General features: G+C 36.3%; 1 protein-coding gene across 24 annotated transcripts in view; it reads right to left on the reverse strand.

Annotated features, from left to right (window-relative positions):
* Window positions 1-6,553: 6,553 nt before the first annotated feature.
* Window positions 6,554-15,520, reverse strand: part of EYA1 (EYA transcriptional coactivator and phosphatase 1) — a 90,537-nt gene continuing 81,570 nt past the window's right edge. For all 24 annotated transcript variants that reach the window (XM_039345413.1, XM_039345424.1, XM_039345434.1 and 21 more), the window contains one exon: window positions 6,554-9,881. Coding sequence is in view for 14 of the 24 variants with exons in the window: in XM_039345434.1 (XP_039201368.1) it covers window positions 9,801-9,881 (81 nt within the window). In the remaining 10 variants the exon portion in view is untranslated. The remainder of the gene's footprint in view (window positions 9,882-15,520) is intronic.

Raw genomic sequence — 15,520 nt, forward strand, 5'->3', positions numbered from 1 at the left:
GTATAGTCACTTCTCCCTTGTCATGGTCGGATCACTTCCTGTTGAGGTTAGATTTCTCAGTCCTACTCCCCCACCGCAGGGAGGCGGAACCAATTAGGTGGTTCCGCCCCAGGCATTTAATGGACCCGGAGAGGTTCCAAATAGCGCTTGGGGGTTTTCCTGATTCCCTCCTCCACGAACCGGCTGAGTCCTTGGTCGCTGCTTAGAATAAGGCGGCATCAGGGGTGTTAGACCGGATCGTGCCTTTGCGACCTCTCCGTGATTGTGGATCCCGGAGGGCACCTTGGTTTACCGAGGAACTACGGGAGATGAAGCGTCAGAAGAGACGTCTAGAGTGACGCTGGAGGTCTAGTAACTCCGAATCCGACCGGACACTTCTAAGAGCCTAAATTAGGACTTATTTAATGGTGATACGAGTGGCAAAATGTTCGCATTTTTCCGCACTTATTGCGTCTGCAGAATCTTGCCCCGCCGCCCTGTTTAGGGTGACCCGTTCCCTACTTAATGTTCGGGAAGCTGGGGAGCCCTTACAGGGTAGAGCGGAGGAATTTGTGCAATTCTTATCAGACAAAATTGCTCGGATTCGGACAGACCTAGACTCCGATTGGGCAGGGCCTTTCGAGATGACTGGGGCAGGTTTTAGCTCAGTTTTATGGGATGAATTTGAGTCTGTGACCGCTGAGGATGTTGACAGAGCGGTGGGAGCAATGAGCGCCTCCACTTGTTTATTGGACCCGTGTCCTTCCTGGTTGGTCTCGGCTGCCAAGGAGGTGACACGAAGCTGGCTCCAGGTGTTGATCAACGCTTCGTTGAGGGAGGGGTCTTTTCCCCAATCCCTGAAGGAGGCGGTTGTGAGGCCCCTGCTCAAGAAGCCTACCCTGGACCCGGCTGATTTAAATAATTTCCATCCAGTCTCCAATCTCCCCTTTGCGGGGAAGGTTGTAGAGAGAGTGGTGGCGCTCCAGCTCCGACGGTCTCTGGATGAAGCGGATTATCTAGACCCTTTTCAATCTGGCTTCAGGCCCGGCTTCAGCACAGAAACCGCTTTGGTCGCGCTGATGGATGATCTCTGGCGGGCCCGAGACAGAGGTTATTCCTCTGTCTTGGTGCTACTTGACCTCTCAGCAGCCTTCGATACCATCGATCATGGTATCCTTTTGTGACGACTCGAAGGGGTGGGAGTGGGAGGCACTGTTTTACGGTGGTTCTCCTCCTACCTCTCTGGCCGGTCGCAATCGATATTGGTGGGAGGGCAGAGGTCATCCCCGAGGCCCCTTGAATGTGGCGTGCCACAGGGGTCGGTCCTCTCTCCCCTCCTATTTAACATTTATATGAAGCCGCTGGGTGAGATCATCAGACAGCACGGGGTGAGGTTTCATCAGTATGCTGATGATACCCAGTTATATATCTCCTCCCCGAGCTCTCTCAGTGAAGCGGCCGATGTGATGGGCCGTTACCTCGAAGCCGTGAGGGTCTGGATGGGGATTAACAGACTCAGGCTCAATCTTGACAAGACCGAGTGGCTTTGGATGTTGCCTGCCAAGGATCATGTCGACTGTCCAGTGTTGACTCTTGCGGGGGAAAATATACCCCCTTCAGAGCGGGTTCACAACTTGGGTGTCCTCCTTGATCCACAGCTGAATTTGGAACATCAATTGACGGCTGTGGCTGGGAGGACCTTTGCACAAGTTCGCCTGTTGCACCAGTTGCGACCCTACCTGGACCGGGAGGCTCTCCTTACAGTCACTCACGCCCTCACGTTTGGACTACTGCAACGCGCTCTACATGGGGCTACCCTTGAAAAGTATTTGGAGACTACAGTTGGTCCAGAATGCAGCCGCACGAGTGATGTGGGTGCTCCTCGATACACCCACGTTACACCTATCCTCCGTGAGCTGCACTGGTTGCCTATTGGTCTCCGGGTCCAATTCAAGGTGTTGGTTATTACCTTTAAAGCCCTATATGGCTCAGGGCCAGGCTATTTGCGAGACCACCTACTACCTCATAGCTCCCTACGTCCAGTTAGATCCCACAGGCTGGGCTTCCTTCGGGCCCCGTTGGCCAAGCAGTGCCATTTGGAGGGGCCGCGGAAGAGGGCCTTCTCTGTGATGGCGCCCACGCTTTGGAATCAGCTCCCCCCGGAGATTAGGACTGCTCCCACCCTGTTGGTCTTCCGTAAGCTACTTAAGACCTGGCTTTTCCGGCAGGGCTGTGGTTTATAAAACCTTACCCCTGGATGATTGTTTTTGTATTGTTGTTTGTTATGTTTTATGTGTTTTTTATTGTTAGCCGCCCAGAGTCCTTCGGGAGTGGGGCGGCTTATAAATTTTAAAAATAAAATAAATAATAAATAAATAAAATAAATTACAGCTGGGTTGTTATGCTAAATTAAGTTGTTGTTTTTTTCCTTTGTTTTGGCATTGATCTGCACCCAATTAACATATGGAACAGGAATGCTCCATCACATATCTTGACATTACAAAGGCACTTTGGCTAATATGAAACCAGTCATGCCATTACTATATTAACATATTACATTAAAGCATAATTTGACCCTGGTTTGTTTAAAATTGACTGGATTTGCAAAACATACTAAACCACAGTTACAAACCACATTATGGTACATCAAGGATAAAGAAATCACTTGTCTTACTAAAGTGCACTAAACTTACAGCACCATTGGTTTCAAAGTTAGTATTAGAAACATTTTAAGAATGCAACCACTTACTTTGGTAGTCTATGAACTAAAGAGAAGGTCACAGTAGTTAGTTATTTTTTATAGGCATTATTAAGTCACTTTGTTTTTTTCTGATAATATAGATCCAGGAAAGCTATTTATTATTTCTAGAAGAAGTGGTTGAAAAGTACTTGTGAGAATATTTAGTGAATACACAGATATATAATTCAGCTATATATTAATAAAGGAATACAGTGGTTTATCAATGGCTGTACAAATATTTTATGGATTGGATTAGACTTAGTCAAATTATAACTTCTCTATAATTCAATTGCTTCTGAGTCTTCATGAGCCATTTCTTAAGAAAATGTCTGTCAAAGACTTTCAGGGAAGATATGTCAAACTAAAGATAGCTTCCTGAAAGCAGATCTGACAACTATAGCAAAGATCAAGCTTGTTGATTTGGCAATTCTTGTATTCTCTCTAGTTAGATATTGTAAAATCTGTAGTATTTTACTAACCATTGAGACAAGCTTAATTGATTGATAAGTGGCACCTGTTTGAACATTATTTAGTATCACCCTTTTTGGTACTGGAGTATAAATTGATCTCTTATAGTCTTTTGGCCATTGCTGTTTTCTACGCTACTTGCCACAGGCCACATTGAAGTGCAGCATTTTGTAAGCTTTTAAATAGTTCTGCTGATATTTCATCAAATCTTGCAGCCTTGATTAAAGTATACTTTTTCTAGAGATCATTGAACCTTACTTACATACCTTTGTATGTGTAATTTCAGTTTGTGACTTTCTTATTTGTATCTTTATCCAATAGTTCTTTGTCTTTTTTGTCTTATATCTTGCCCATCTTTGTATAAAGATTTCCCTTGATTCCTGTAATTTTCTGAAATACGTTGTCCATTCTCACTTGATTATCTTCAACTTATTTGCACTACTTATTTACATTTTTTCTTTTCTTGCTCTTATGTAGAGCTTGACATGGGCAAATTTGTCTCTATTTTTCTTCAGCTATTGTCAATATGTTTGCATATAGCTATTTCCTCTTTCCCCCACATTTTTTTTTGCTTTAATGTTATAAATTTAAGTTCTGAGTTATTCTTTATTCATCAAATCTACTTTCACATAGTCATATTGAATACTGCAGAGATTCTATCTTGTTGGTTTTATGATTGTGTTTATTCTAGCTTAAGTTGTAATTTTGCAATGAGTTTATGATCTGAGTTGCAGTCAGCTAGATCTTGTTTTACTAACTGAATATTGCTTCTAGAATGTACAGAATTCAATTTCAGTATTATTTATATGGTAATATCCATGTATCCAGATGTCTTTGAGATTGTTAAGAGGAATTCATTTGTTATAACCATTGAATTTTCTTGGCATAAATGTATTAGTCTCCTCCTGCTTTGGTTCAGAACCAAGGTCAGATATTCCTATTATTCCAGATGCTGTTACTTTAACATTTCAATCTCTTACAAATAGTATGATACCTTTTTGGTTTTTCTGTCAACAGGGTTTCAAGTCATCATAAAAGTGTTGCACTTCTTCTGGATTTGTGGTATACATTAGGAACATATTTATTGATTTGCTTGCTTTGGACTCAAACTAAAATCATATATTTTGGTTTGTATCTTCACCTTTTTGTTTAGAATAATGACTATTTCATATGTTCTCAGTATATCTTGATGTTCTTCTCATAGTAAGTGATACATTTTGGTAATTTTGAACATTTTGTTGTTCATTGCATTCAAATGCATCTATGTTCTATCTTGATTATTTCCTCTAACAATATTATAATTGTCTTGGTTTCTGGTTCTGACATTTTATGTATGGATTGTATACATATCCTGCAGCATCAAACTTTTATTTTAGTTCTGGGCATATTTGTAGCATATTGTCCTTTCTGCTTTAAGCCAGTGCTACTTATACTTACTTTTTCCTCCGGTAGCTTTTGGGATATCTTCAACCTGAGGCTCATTCTATAGTATCATACTGACATTTTCTTGGTCCTGAATGTCTATATTGCTTTTATAATAGAATAGTGGAATCAGATACTATTTTATTTTCTAATGAATATTTAGCTGATAATTTATATATTACCTCCATGCTATGGGTTACCATTCATATACTTCCAAAGGTATAGCTCATATTGTTACAAACCCCTTTCACCAATACAAGTTCATAGTCCATGATGGGGCTTAAATATGCCAATTGAAATCAATAAGATTGTTAAGTTAATTTTAATACATCTGATCTGGATTCAGACTAGACTCAGTCCAATGTACATCTCTCTCAAGAAAGATTAAAATATACCCTTATGCAGATCTTTTAAGAGTAACGTATTTGCATACAAATCGAAGTGTCAGTCATAAAAAATACTTGTATACATTAATATAAAGTAGCCCCCTTTCTAGAAATATAAATAATAGTAAAATGTTTATATACTTTATATCTTTATATACTGGATCATCATCATGACATTCCTTTCCTCTAAAAGCTCATTGGTTTTAACCATACATTTTGTAGAGCAGGATAAGTGTTTATTTGAACATATGCAATCAGAAATAAAAGGGTGAGTTTTTAAATATCAAGAGGAAAATATCAGTGGAAAATATAAATATATATCAAAGTTTTTATGCATTTCAATATTAAGGTGAAGGAGTGAGTTTATGGTATTCAAATAGTAAGATAGAATTGATATGCACTGCAAAATAATGTCAACACTTTAAAAATATGTACCATTTATTAAACAGAATGTAGGTTTGTGAATTTCTAGTAGGAAAAATAATTGGAAAACAGACAATGGGATTCTGATACTTCTAATTCTTCTGGATTCCTCAATACTTTACAGGCCACAGTTATCAATGAAGACATCATCTTTAGCTTATTATTCAGTGAAGTGAATTTGTGAACCAGTCAGCTCTGCTTATTTTTTTTGAATGGGATTGTGTTCCCCTGTAAAGACCAGCTTCATCTGTGACATCATACAACCTCAAAATTAAACTGTTATATTATGGTTTAATGCAATGGAGACACATCTTTGAACATAGTTTGGAAATCTAAATCAATATGAATATAAGTGATTATATCAACTGATTTAAAAAAAAATCCTAAATAGTAAACCTATGCAATGGTTTAGATTTGATGGCTGCAAAAGGCTGCCATGTGTTCATAGTAACAGATGTGCCTGCTTCAAATGTTTATTTATTTAATGGATGGCTGAACTCCTGTATGACTCTTTGGCAGCTTACAATTAAAAAAAGCCTCCAACATATAAAATGAATACAAGAGACAAGAAGAGCAAATACAAAGACAAACGAAAACAAATCAAACCTATCCCAAAAGGGGTGCAAAAAAAAAAAAAAAAAGAATCTCTTGCAGAGTTGCAGATGGGTATTATCAATAAAGGAGAATATTTGTAGCACAAGATTGAAATGTGCACTGATGATGTTACCTAGTTAGGGTAATGAAATATCTGCAAGAAAACAACCAAGCTCAGAGACCACCAAGAATCCTCAGATAGGTGATATGTTCCTATATATTCCAAAGCACCCTTTTGGAATTAAATACCAGCCTGGCAAAACACTCAAAAATACTCTGAATCTATGGAGATCTATTAAGTGAGTTGTTTCTATTGCTCTCACATCTGCATTTGAGTTCTTTGCATGAGGCCTGATACATCATAGCATATGACATAGCAACACATCTGTTGATATGTCATATCAACACATAGCCTTCTACTGTAGAATTTTCTACCAAGAAACCCATATAATATGCTACTAGATTTCTGAAAGGAGATAACTTAAATATTATATGTTAAGGGATGGGAGAATTCAAATACATTCAAATACATTCAAAATGGCTATATGTCACAAATCAATTTTATTAATTTAAACGCAAAGTGAATGGAGGAAAGATTCTGTACATAATGGTTGACACAACACACTGTTTGTACAATAAGGGCCAGACATACTTTTAGTCAGCATACAGATTAACTCCCTTCCCCAAAAAGGAAGGGGGAGCAGGAAAAAAAATCCTTAGTTTTGCCTAAAACAAAAACCAGCTTTGCAACTGAAAGACTTACATGTCTGCTTAACCACAGACTTTAAGCAGTCCTAGCATTGGCTTGTTTTGGGTAGATCAAGTTACTGAAGATGAAGGGCTATATTTATAATCAAACAGTTTGAAATAAGTCACAAAATAATGTAAACTTTAGCAGCAATATGCATCCCCCACAAAAAAGGAATTGCCCCAATAAGGCTGCATGAAGCTTTGATTCAAATTGAGGGAGAATCATCAAATCAAATTTTCACACAAGTGCCTATTTGAATTTATTCAGCTAAACTTACAGATTATGGATGTGAATTGAATTTTTAAATTGAATTACAAGTTCAAGTTGGATCTTGGCCGAATCACATACACTTATTGCCTAATAGCTATTTTTGCTACTAGCTGGCTTAAAAGCTGGTTTATTCTACAAAAATAAAAATCTAGAAAGTAAAATATATCTAAAATATGTATTACTAGATAAGCCAGCTGAGCCTAATATTAAAATTTAGGCCAAGAATTTATACTCATGCATAGATTCAGGCAGGTTTGGTGTAATAAGGGCTTTGTTTAGTCATGGGTTTAAACATGGACGCTCACAGGATATTACATATATTTTCTCAACCTTTGCCAATTTTTCCTTCCCATTTATCAATAGCTAAGAATCCTGATTAAATATGAAAACATACTGCTGTTGGTATAATATAGTAGGAAATAATTTTTGAGGAAGATACAAGATGCATTTGTTACTAATTCTGGCCAAGTAAGCCAAACTGATTTATCTAAATCAGGTCAAAATAAAACTGTCAGGATTGTCGCAGATTAGTAAGAAAGGATAGAATTAATTAAACAACTACAAACAATGAAAACAAAATTGGCAATTACAATTTTACTGTGCCCATTGCCAGCAATGGACCAATACAAAAATCTGATTGTTAATGCGAAATTGTCAAAATTAAGGATCTTCCAGACATTTGCCATTCTTAGTTTCAATTCAAGATGTGGGTTTACAAATAAAATCATTTCAAAATGCTTGCAGGTTTTAAGCATTCTAATGCTTAAAGAAATATGCATCACCACTATAGCTTCTTATTTTAAGTAAACACCACATGGTTTGGGACATATTGTGCTCTCATGTAGAGTTAGAAAAGATTTGGAATTTCTGTTTCTAAATTACCCATCTTAAAATTCTTAACTCCTACTGTGCCTGGTCTTTTCAATAGGAGGTGTTAATGAGATTTGGGACTGCTATAATTGACATGCTTACTTTCGAATTAAGCTCATTGAATTTGGTGCTGGCAAGGCATATAGAATATGGTTATTAAAGTGTATAATTTTTTTGCAACAAATTGGTTATTTTTAAAAAAGTAAGACTAGTTTCCATAGTCAGTATGTATTGACTGACTCCCCAAAAGCATTTCCTGTTCTATTTTAAGATAAGATATTTAGGTTTTGAGTGCAAAAACATCTTTTTTACTTTATTAAATCATGATACATTACACAATGTTATCTTTTTAAAAAGTTCTCTATATTTCTGACAAAAAGAATAGATTATTACTCCACATTCAATATTTGCACAAGAAGACAATGACTTGAATGCAAATATTTTTTCATTGGCAGAATTCCAGTAATATTGCTCCTGACAGTAAAAATAGAAATAGGGAGAAGTAATTTTTGTCACTCTCTCCTTTCTCCTAAAATCCTGTTCTGGAACTTATCCCATTTGTTTGCAACATATTTCTGGGGATTCCTGGGGTACAAATAATAAAAAAAATGATTTTATCCATTAGGAGGATTCTTCTATTGTATCAACATCCTTCCATGGACAGAAGCTGTTCAGTTTATGATTCAAACCAGTTAAACAAAAGGAACAGAACACTGTGCTCAGTTTGCAAGCAGTACTAATACATATGATTCATATTAGTTAGGAATATATTTTCATGTGTAAACTTGCTACTTTTCTTGGCAAAGTACACATAAACAACGACAAATCAGGCCTCTATATGCACTTTAAAAGAAAAGTAACAATTTAACCAAGCAAATTTTTCTCATCTGATTTAAATGAAGTATATTTTGCACTCGAACCTATATTTTCAAGTACAAAGTATAAATGAGAAGGTAGCCTATTATAGGCAAGGTAAAATTAGGGATTTGATATTGTGATATAACAAATTTTCAAAGAAAAAACCTAAAAGAATGAATAAAAAGTGATTCCTCATTGACACTTGACAACCATGGTTTTGGTCTTGATCTTAAAAATTTCAATTTACACATTATACACAATTCTTTTATAAGGCACAGCACAATAGTTTGTGCACACACTGCCTCATTCTTCACCAAAAATCCATTACTACTATTCAATAATATTTGTCTAAACAATATGTAAAACATTGTCCATTAGAAATTTACACAAAAACATTCTTCCTGTACACGATTGTCTCAGTGATGTACTTATTTGCTTAAATTAGAAATACTTCTACTTTGCAATGTGCTAAAACCAAAATCTTTCTGTGATCAGAAGGCAATGACGAGATATAGCCTTCCCACATATTGTACATATCCACATTTAAATGATGACGTCAAAACAGAATCTGTTCATAAATAAGTAAAGATTTACAGAGTACCCTGGATCTGAGGAAAAAAACAAGAATAAAGTAAACCTTTAAAAATGTGTCCATGTTTTTTAAGTTCAGTCTTAGTTGTGCAATCAGGTTTGCTGTATTTAAGATGTGTTCATACCACATTGGAGATTCTAGAAATCACAAAGCACTTCCCAGTCTCTTCACATGTATGAACATTTAAATGTAGTGAATGTGGTAAGAAGACTTCGCTAAAACATTTTCATAATGGCTTGTTCTCATTGGATTCACAGTACTAGAATGAACAGCTGCTTCTGAAGAAAAAGATGTGATCTGCTATTTATTGAAAGGGCAAAGGTTAAGACCATCTGCAGCTGCACATCAACATGATGAAATCACAAAATTCTGTAGGCCAGTGCTGAAACAAGACTCAGGAACACCGTCCACAGATGTGAGGGAGGTTCCAGAGGGTACAAAGTGCTACTATAAGTATTCCAGTTCCAAGGCATGATGAAGCGCCATAAGGTCAGAGTGACTTGAGATCCTCCAGAATGGCATGGCATGCTGTGACAATATAAACACATTATAGGGAAACAATGTTACATGCTGTTTTATTATCACACTAGATTTAGCTTTTCCATATTGCAAACTAAGTCAACAAGAATGCAAAAACATTGTCAAAAATCATCAACCCTATAAGAAATGCATACTTAATTGTAAACAAAGAAAGACATATAAAGGCAGATCACACTGAAAGCAAGTACGTTAAATAATGCAAACTTACTGTGTTAAAGTCCTGTCTATTTTACTTTTTTTTGCAAGTATTATTACAAATATATCTCGAAATGGATTCTATTCAGGATAATACTTTCCATTAAGAATTCTAGCTTTTCACAAATAAAGATGCTGGAGCCAGGTGCCGCTATGGCCGATGCACAGAAGTAGTAATGCCTAAAGCAATCATTTTATTCTCTAGTAACATTTGAAAAATATTAATAATTATGCATTTAGTCTGAAGTGTGAAATGCCATGAACTACCCCACTAATGCAAAGTCACACTAGAGCAGGGGTAGGCAACCAAGCTGGCTCAGGAATTCTGTGAGTTGAAGTCCACGAGTCATAAAAGAGCCAAGGTTGCCTATCCCTGCACTAGAATAATAATTTGCTATGTATCTATGGGGATTTTCAGTTAGAACTGAAAAAGCTTTTTGCATGAGAAGCAAAACATCTTCAAGGAAAAACAAAGAAAGTCCAATTGCCTTTTGAAAAATCACCTTTGAAACAATTTGTTATGAACTTCATTATGTATTCAAATTTAGGACTAATGTTCTGAGATTCTTTTGCTAAGTGACTCTAAGTCAAGCCTATGTTTCCGAATACAACAATCTCAAAATAAAACAAAGTGCTTTGATTAAAAAAATGCTGAACCAGAGTGTCTTAAGTGAGCTTCATAAAGATAATACAGGTTGTCAACAATATCTTTAGATGCACTAATTCTTATCACTTGTACAACGTATAAAACAGCAAAATAATATTCATAGTTGGAATCCAAAGAATAATTACTAAGTGTTGCTATTTACAGTGCGTACGTGAATGATTGCCAAATGTCCTTTTAAGCCACAATACTTTACACTTCATTTAAATTCCACTCCAGAAGTTTCCATAACCATCACGACCAACTATAAAATGGTTAAAATAAGACGGGACAAATAATCTTTAAACCATGTGCAGCCCTCGGAATCCTAGCAAAGGTTCATAAAATTCCATAACATTCCTAATATTCATAAAATTCCAAAAATGCAGCTTACTGTTTTTTACCTGAACAATTAATTGTTTAGACTATAATTTTTTAAAATCTCTATCAGCCTATATGTCAATAGTTTAATCTGAGAAACAATTTGGAAATTCTTTTTAAATAGTCAAGTAGGCCAGTTTGGTAGGATTAGAGTTAGATTTAGGAAAGACAGAAACAAAATAAAGAGAAACAGTCTAAAATGATTAATTTGGTTACACATTTGGTGTGATGATTAATGAACTATTCATTACTAAACATTTTGTTTCTGTCTTCTTGTTGACAAATAAGTAGTCTAAGAAAAATCCTATAATATAATTATTTAACTTAATCCTTTCCTATTCCTTCATAGCACATGGACATAGGTAACATTGACCTTCCAACAAGAAAATTAAATATACAAGGAAGTATGCATATAAAATTTAAACATATTTGTAAATAATGCAAATACTGTCAATGACTGTACAAATACTCTGTACTCGTGTCAACAAGTTCTTATATTTTTTTATTACAGATTTTGTTCAAGGGACTGTTTTTTAACATCTTTCTTTATATGGCTATCAGCAAGAAACAATTGTTTGAAATAAGAAATATCACAACACAGGCTACAGCTTGGGATAGACTTATAAGTACCATATATTCCGGTGTATAAGGCAACCCGGCGTATAAGACGACCCCGGACTTCGGCGCCGAGTCGCATGCCTAGAAAGTCATCTTATATGCCGGAAACTACCGTTATTTCCGGCGTATAAGATGACCCCCAACTTCGGCACCGATTTCAATGCTTTTAAAAGTCGTCTTATACGCCGGAAAGTACGGTATAAACACATATTTTAATATTATTAAGATTGCTAAATTTTTAATTACAGCAATTAATTTGAATGGAAAATTAGGAATGAATGTAAAATAACTCTTCATCGTACCATTAGGTTAGACCAGGCCAGAAAATGAACTCCATAGGAAGATTAGCTACAATAATGGAATCTTCCAGTGCTGTTCCTCCTTCTCATCATCTCCAGCGAATCAGAGCAGGGCTTGTTAAACTGCTTCTAAATATTATTTTGTTTCCTAAGACTTTAAAAAGGTTTTAACCCCCTTTCTTTAGGTAATAGTTCTTGCCTGTTTTTCTATAGCACCTCACATCTCCAGTATCAGTAACATACTGATCTTACATACTACAAGCTCAAACTGAAAAAAAAACCCCACTCCTTTATTTTCATGCTTGAAAAATCACAATATGGTAATTTGGGAAAGGCTAGATAAATAACTAAGCATTATGATAAATATTGGTAATATTCAGATGTAGATATTTTCTAGTATGGTAAGCATGTCGTACATATAGATAAAAAAGTTCATACATCATGATTCTTATCTGCATCAGTTATCCTGTGAATTAGTCCAAGTAGTTTTTCTCATTTATTATTACATGGACAAATATTTTAATTATCCAACTGCCATGTATCAGCCTTGCATACAATACTGATTCTGAATACCTTTCATCTATTCTCCAATACAGAATAGTCTAGGCTCTAAGCCATAATATTTTAACAGCATACTTGAATTAGTTTATTGGCAGCAGAGATGACTAGAACATCCAGTTGAAGAGCAGCTGGCAAGATAGCAGCTTGTTTTTTGACTGTCAGCTGTAGTCAGGGTGGAACTCTAACTTGACCACTTGAGACAAATAGCAACTGGGATTGAATAAAATTAGTTTGTGTGGTATGTAAGAGTACCTAACTTAAATCCTTTTATTTTAGTTTGTGTTCTGACTATTCATACAGCAACGGAAGGAACATTTGCAATTCTTTGATTATATAACACCATCTGTGTGCTGTACATGTGTTATAAAGAGTTCTGCCATGGCTCCAGCTCACATCTTCCTGCAATTTCATCCAAACTTAGGCCAAAAGAATAGAGAAGGTACATTTGCTATGATGGGCAAAGAGCCAGCACAGTTTGTTCTTTCACCAAAAGATCAGGCATACGGGAGGAAAATCTCCCTGCTGGCAGCATTGGCAGCGTGAGATCCACAGGGTTTCCTTTATTATTCTGGATTCAGCAAAAACCACAATTGAGACCTTTACATTGAAGGCATATAAATATAGTCACAGACAGCCTGAAAAGTAGTGTTTTGGGGGTGAGGTAAGAATATGAATGGTCACAGACTCGGGAGGATGTTTTTCTCAGGCATGAATACATATGGTTACCAAATTCATTGTTGATATAATCCCATTTAATTCACTGTTGTTTTGCCAGGAGAAAATGTGGCTGCTGCCTTGTGTCCTAGGCTGGAAATTTCTTCCGGCAACAAAGAACACATGAAAGTAGTGCCTTCTGAGGATGGTTCATATTTATTTATTTATTGTATAAGCATCCAATTATATGAGAAAAAGCTTCATCAAAGTCATGAGAAAACACGATAAAGATTGCACTGTAAGTTGTAATTTACATTTTAAAAACTGCTTATTAAATGTTAGCACAAATTTAAGTGCATAATTCTTTTACCAAGCACAGTATGCTTTTCAATTATCACAACACAAAAGAAATACTGTTTAGACTAAATATAGAAATAGATTGCAAGGTAAATATTTGCAAGGGAAAGACTTTGGAGGACCGGACAAAGGGACGTTGCCAAGAGAATGGTCAGATAAGAGACAGCATAGCCTGCAGATAGAAGCAAGAGGTTCTCAGGTGTTAAAAGAGATGGGGAGGGCCATACTTTCAGACTTGCAATATTTTGTCACTGTAGCTTACAATAAAGTAGAATTAGCTCAATTAATTGTGAGTCTTACCTGGCTTACCCCATGAGGCCAACAGCAATCTTGCTAGGCTGAAAGCATAATTCTCCTCCCCACCCCCCGCCCAAGGTCTTTCCCACGTTCGAATACAATACTTGATTTTAAAATTTATCATTAAAGCTTAAAAATAATTTTATTTTCGACAGTTCTCCAACATTTTTCCTTGAACAATAGCTATAGCAGTGCAACCCAAAGGAAAAGACGTTGTTGCTCTAAGAACTTACTCTCTTCATCAAAGTTTCCCTAGTTAAAATTACCCAAGCAACTTCATCTCATGAGAACAAAGATCTCAGTATTTATCAAATCTCACAGATAGCAAACAGCATGAACTAGAAGTGCTAGACCAAGAAGAGTTACAAGTTATGGAAAGAATTTAAAGCCTGTAATGATTTAACATTTTGATTGTTCTAAACTTGAAAGAAAGCCCTTATGTTCTTTATTATATTATAACAAATATTTTCTTTCAAACTCCATTGTTTTAACTGTGGAAGCAACATGGATTTTAGTAGGGCTCTCATTCCAAATCTTTTGAATAAAACCAACCAACTATGCAACTATGGCAGATAGGCTGTCCCTGAAGTAACTGCAGGGGTTTATAGGTAATAATCAACACTTGAAATTGCATTTGGAAGCAAAGCAGCAAACGCTGCAGTTTGGAGAATAGAGGTGTCCCATGCCCACATGTTCTAGACCAGCTGAAGCTTCTAAGTAGTTTTCAAGGGCAGCATTTTGCAGTAGTTGAGCCTGACTAGGGCATGAATGACTGAAGAACCACCTAGTACAGGAAAGGCACATTGGCACAAAAATATTGCTCAGCAAAGGCTACCTGGCTACAATTGCCACTTTCTTTTTAAGCAGAAGTTGTGAGTCCAATTGGACTTTTATTCGAGAGTATGAATGGAAAGTCCTCAGATCCAGGGGTCCAAATATCTACAGCCCAACATCAATGTTGGTAGGATTGAGTTGGAATTAGTTCCTCCCCATATTCAGGCCTATTCAGCCCCTAAGCACTGGGACAAATCTTCAGTTTCCCCATTTAGCCAACCTGGATATAAATGGGTATCAGCATATTGATGGCACAGCATTTGCTGCTGCTTTTTGGCAAAGACAAAAACGCTGCTTGCACTTTGATGCAATTCTCCTTTTTCAAAAATCTGTTATGGAGAGATTAAAATTGATTTCAGTAGATATCGTGAGTGAAGGCAGGGATTATAAGAATGCAGATTGCATGTTATAAATATAAATAGAACATCTAATTCTATTAATGATTTGGCTGCCTTGGTGCATGTTTTTATTCTTTGAATTATATTATGTCCGAATGTAGTTGAATTTAAGGATGATTTAAAATTTCATTGAGGTTTTTGCTGTTTTGGACTGATTTGAGCTTTGGTATATAGATACCAACGCTCTTGTGTTTTGATCCTATTGAGCTTCATGGTGTCTTTAAATACAGATTTTGATAGTTTGTAAAGCCTTGGGCAGTGGAGCTTGTTTTTAAATTTTGGAGCGCTACTATAAAATAAAGTTATAAAATGAGTAAAACATCAACACTGGAATTTTTGCAGCTTTAATATGCAAACTGTCACAAATGGTGCAGTATGAAATCTTTTGTG

This window comes from Crotalus tigris, unplaced genomic scaffold (genome assembly GCF_016545835.1).
Source record: "Crotalus tigris isolate CLP2741 ecotype Arizona unplaced genomic scaffold, ASM1654583v1 scf7180000017952.28453644438:3035480, whole genome shotgun sequence".
Classification (NCBI taxonomy): domain Eukaryota; kingdom Metazoa; phylum Chordata; class Lepidosauria; order Squamata; family Viperidae; genus Crotalus; species Crotalus tigris.